The sequence below is a fragment of the Poromitra crassiceps genome, assembly GCF_964638095.1.
Source record: "Poromitra crassiceps genome assembly, contig: HAP1_SCAFFOLD_1690, whole genome shotgun sequence".
NCBI classification, from domain to species: domain Eukaryota; kingdom Metazoa; phylum Chordata; class Actinopteri; order Beryciformes; family Melamphaidae; genus Poromitra; species Poromitra crassiceps.
In genome coordinates, this window is record NW_028150724.1 from 20,001 (window position 1) to 25,372 (window position 5,372).

The window sequence follows — 5,372 nt, forward strand, 5'->3', positions numbered from 1 at the left end:
CCGCTTGTTTTGTCCCGCATCCGAGTGCGAGTGCTGTGTTCACACTCCCCCAAACGAACCGCACCAAGGGGGAAAATGCTCTCTGTTTCGGAACAACTGCTCCAAACGAGATAGGTGTGAATACACCCTAAACAACTCATCACCCTGTAGGAGAGGATACCCCAACACGTCTAAACAACTCATAATCCTGTAGGAGAGGATACCCCAAAACTTTAATTAGACACCTCCTAATCCTGTAGGAGGGGAGTGTGTGTGTGTGTGTGTGTGTGTGTGTGTGTGTGTGTGTGTGTATTGTTTAGCAGACCTTGGCCATGGCTCGGAGGAGGTGTTTGACGTCAGCCAGTTGTTTGTTGTGGTTGGACAGGATGGTCTTGATGGAGTCGACCAGGAGCTGCAGTGTGTCTCCACAGGTCTCCAGCTGCTGCTCCCTGTCCTCTTGCGCCCCCTGCTGGACACTCAGCTCCTCCTCAAGTTGCTTCTGGGCACAGGCCAGCCAGTCAGGACTGCCGATGGGCAGGTCCAGCACTGGGCTCTGAGAGGTGTTCAGGGAGGGAGGGAAAGAGAGAGAGAGGGAGGGAAAGAGAGAGAGCTTACCACCCTCACCTGGAAACTCCATATTAGGGCTGTCACTTTTTATTCGAAACTCAAACGTACCTTCGAACGTGGGGGGGGGGGGGGGGGGGGGTGGGGCTGAATGGAAAAACATGGGTATATTCAAACGATCGCATGTCATTTCAAATTTGTTCGTAAGTAACAAAGTAAAGTAATTTGTTTCAAAAGTAACTTTTCCCAACACTGATTGTGATTTAACAACTCATTATGCATTATGCTATGACTGTATTATGAAGCTTCAAATACAGGGTATATAGAGAGTCTATAATATACGGTAGTTGACTCCCAAAAGTAACGAGTCATGTTTTTGGACAGGAGTGCACTGCGGCTGCTCACTGCTCCTAGATCTACTGCTCCTAGATCTACTGCTCCTAGATCTACTGCTCCTAGATCTACCAAGGTTCTGAGTAGAGGATGGGTCAAATACATGAATGATGAATTTCCCAAAGGGGAGAATAAAGAATAATGTAACGTAACATCACATACTCTCAGAGGTCAAACCCACCAGTCTGTGCAGTAGCTGCAGCTCCAGGGGGGACACTGTGCTGCTGAACTAACTTTGAGGTCAAAGGTCAAACCCACCAGTCTGTGCAGTAGCTGCAGCTCCAGGGGGGACACTGTGCTGCTGAACTGGGCGGCGTAGGAGCAGGTCTGCTGGCAGCGCTTCAGCAGCTCAAACAGAGCTGTGTCCATGCTGAGGGCCTCGGGGGAGCGCGTGCGAAGACCTTCAAAGTTCAGGATGGTGGAGCACAAGAAGGTGACCTGGACAAAGATGGCAGCAGTCCATCACATTCTCTACCAATCAAAAATCATCATTAACCACCAATCAAATGCTGTGGCTGATCAGTATTCTATTCTACTAACCACCAATCAAATGCTGTGGCTGATCAGTATTCTATTCTACTAACCACCAATCAAATGCTGTGGCTGATCAGTATTCTATTGTACTAACCACCAATCAAATGATGTGGCTGATCAGTATTCTATTGTACTAACCCACCAATCAAATGCTGTGGCTGATCAGTATTCTATTGTACTAACCCACCAATCAAATGATGTGGCTGATCAGTATTCTATTGTACTAACCCACCAATCAAATGATGTGGCTGATCAGTATTCTATTGTACTAACCCACCAATCAAATGATGTGGCTGATCAGTATTCTATTGTACTAACCACCAATCAAATGATGTGGCTGATCAGTATTCTATTGTACTAACCCACCAATCAAATGATGTGGCTGATCAGTATTCTATTGTACTAACCCACCAATCAAATGCTGTGGCTGATCAGTATTCTATTGTACTAACCCACCAATCAAATGCTGTGGCTGATCAGTATTCTATTGTACTAACCACCAATCAAATGCCGTGGCTGATCAGTATTCTATTGTACTAACTAGGCACTTTGGAAGGAAAACAAACATTGCTACAGAGATGAAAAAAGAGTGTAAGCAGCTGCTGAAGTGTGTAACATGTCGGCCTGTGAAGTTGTTTGCTCTTCTAAGTCACTTCAATTTGACAAATGGTCTCAGTTACTCAGTTACTAATTAGCAACAGAGTAACGGAGACCATTTGTCAAATTGATGGTCTTTAACAAGATTTAAGTATGCGGAATCCTGCATCGAGCTGAAATGAAAAATGACTTTTGAACTATTTTAGATCATTTTATTTTTATTTGCCTTTATTTATACAGGGGGGCCCTAGAGAGCAAGCTCTCATTTACAAGAGCGCCCTGTTACAATAAAACACATACAAAAAATTACAAAATTACAGACAAGATAAAACACAGACAATAACAAACAATAAGAATAGTTGATAAAATACATTAAATAAAACTGGAGCACTCCCCGTGCGAGGTAGCCTCTATGGGCACTCTAAAGGACTCAGTTTGAAGGTGTCCTGGAGTCTGTTCCATTTAGAATGAGAAGGCAGTCTTTCCCTGTTTGGATCTCACACGTGGAGAAGACAATCTGATGTGAGACCTTGAACGTGTTTGATAACTTGTGTTAATGTGATAAAGAAGTGAGGACAGATACAGAGGAAGCTTTCCAGTTAAAGCTTTGTAAATAAAGAAAAGACAATGTTGCTCTCTTCCGCTGTGATACACTGCCTCAAGTGGCTTCAAGGTGGTGGGTGAGGCATTGCATAATATAATTTAGAACACGGCTCTCTTGAATACTCGATTCTGATTGGTCAATCAACAAGATTCACCGGTCATTATTTCTCGACAACTGACCGCTGCTCTGCTGCTGGTTATACTGATTAATCCAGCTGTGTTAACACTCACGACAATGATTAGGCACACCTGGATTAATCAGTTGATAAGAGCCTTTTGTCAGCAGACAGAGACGCAGAACTAATTAGGCCAACCAGTTGCAGCTGTGGTGTCTTGTGTGCCAATTACGAATGAAACCGCTTTGTTGTTGAAAACGCTATTAAAAAATCTATTTGAATAATTATTTTTGTCAGATTATTGAATGATTTAGTTGTAGGCCGTGTTCTAAGCGGGATAATGTATATTGAGGCGGTGATTACTGGGAAATAATGACCTTCAGGTGAATCATTAAGCCCTCCGCTGCGCGTCAATCATTCACCTGTCGGTCATTATTTCCCCAGTAATCACCGGCTCACTATACATTATCCCTTACATAGACCGTTATTGAAACGTGACTCGTAGGCTTCAGATGCAAGACGGCGCCGCCCATGGCTGCTGTGGCGTTACTGTGCTCTTATGTGAGAAAAGATTAATGCACCTTAATGCCAAAACAAGTTCCTATATGTTACATAACATAATGGCGAATAAATGATATCTGATTCTGAGATTTGTAAAATACATGATTTAGCGGAGTGCTGTCTCCACTCACCCTCTGCTCTGAGGCACTGCAGGGCAGGGCACTCCACACGCCTCACATTGGTCAGTCCCTCGTCCCAGACACGCCCACTTTTCAACAGTCAAATCAAACTCCTCCAGACACCATGTCCCGCCTCTCTATCCTGTTTCCCTCTGAATATGTTATGATACTGAGTCACATACTGAGTGATACTGAGTCACATGATACTGCGTGTGATGGTAGTGATGGTCTCATACCTGGCTGGTCTGTGAGAAGTGAGACGTAATGGTAGTGATAGGGATGGGACCGATCCGATCCAATATCGGGTGCCGATACTGACATAATTCACGAATCGGATCGGAATCGGCGGAGTTTGCCCATGTATAATAGTATCCTTCTTTGCCTTGTATATTTTCTTAATTTTGTCTGCTTTTTGCAAGGTATATTTAAAAGGAAATCTTTAATTGGCCAAATCTTTGCCTATAACTGTATATTCAAGAAAAATATCGGTATCGGAATAATATCGGTATCGGCAGATATCCAAATTCAGGTATCGGAATTGGATCGGAAGTGAAAAAATGTGGATCAGTGCATCCCTAGGTAGTGATGGTCTCATACCTGGCTGGTCTGTGGGAAGTGTTCAGTGATGGTGATGATGGTAGTGATGGTCTCATACCTGGCTGGTGCGCTGGTTTTCTCTGGCCACCATGGCCCGTCTCTCTCCAATGGTCATCTCAAAGTCCTGTAGGACCGGGGCCAGTGCCGGGTTGGCCCCCCCAGCCCACTTCAGACGCTGCTCGATGCTCGCTTCCAGAGACGCCAGCTTCTCCTGATCACACCGCCAGTCAAACACAGCACATGGACTTGGTGATACATTTAAAGCTACATCAGACAAGATACTAATGAGGCTGTCTTAGCAGAAGTGAGCTGAGGTCCATGGTGGAATCTTCTCGCCACACAGAAAGTTATAAGAGATCACAGACCAGCACAGCTTGGTGTGAGGGCAGATACACTGAGGAGGTTTCTACTTAGAAAGTGTTATTGTTTATGCAAAGTCACTTAAAGTACTTACAGATCTCATATTAACATGCGTGTCATGCCATTTGTAAGCCTACTGATAACCCTGTTCAAAAAGGCAGACCTATATGAACAAATTCATAGGGAATTCTATTCAGTTGGATGTTTAGCTGTTTATTTAAAGTGATTATTTATGTTATAAAGTCCAATGAATGCACAGCCAAACCAGTTGCTTTCTCATCATTGGGGCCCAAAAGGCTTGATTTTGTGGTGGCTTGCAATGCAATAACTGATTTTCTGTGTGTGCGCTTTTATGATGCAATGTGTGTGAATGTGCGAAAATATCTAAAATAATTATGTAAACCCAAATCTCTTCCACAAACTCTTTAACCTGGAGAGACTTTTGCTGGAAGAACATTATTCACTTCTTCATCACCCCAAAGCAGAAATGCAATGGGGACTCCACTACTGACTGTGTGCCTCAAAGAACTGATCTGACTCAAACAATAACACACCATAATACTGCAAGGGTTAGGGCTTCCAGTCCCATACAAAAGCCATGCACTCAGTTATAAGGGTGTTGGGATGAAAGCGACCACCACATGACGGGATATGTGAGGTGATGCTGACCTGAACAGCTGCAATGGCTTGCTCATCCTGACTCAGTTTGTACAGCTTCTTCTTCATGTTGCTGAGGATGATGGAGCGAGGAGGAAGACTGACCCCCAGAGGCTGGTTACTGGCTCCCAGGACATCCTCATGCTGCCACTGCAGATGGATTCACACGCGCACACACACACACACACACACACACACACACACACACACACAAACACACACACACACACACACTTCCTTACACTCTCTCCTTGTCTGAAAAAATCCCTCATCATCTATTTAATCTCTTTTT

At 44.2% G+C, this 5,372-nt stretch overlaps 1 protein-coding gene across 1 annotated transcript in view; it reads right to left on the reverse strand.

Moving 5' to 3' along the window:
- LOC310771999 (serine/threonine-protein kinase SMG1-like) overlaps positions 1–5,230 on the reverse strand; it is a gene marked incomplete at its 5' end in the record, with an annotated part of 18,647 nt that extends 13,417 nt beyond the window's left edge. Inside the window, 4 exons of the mRNA XM_083664479.1 lie at positions 305–532; positions 1,195–1,374; positions 4,122–4,274; positions 5,093–5,230. Coding sequence (XP_083520605.1) covers positions 305–532; positions 1,195–1,374; positions 4,122–4,274; positions 5,093–5,230 — 699 coding nt within the window. The remainder of the gene's footprint in view (positions 1–304; positions 533–1,194; positions 1,375–4,121; positions 4,275–5,092) is intronic.
- Positions 5,231–5,372: the final 142 nt, after the last annotated feature.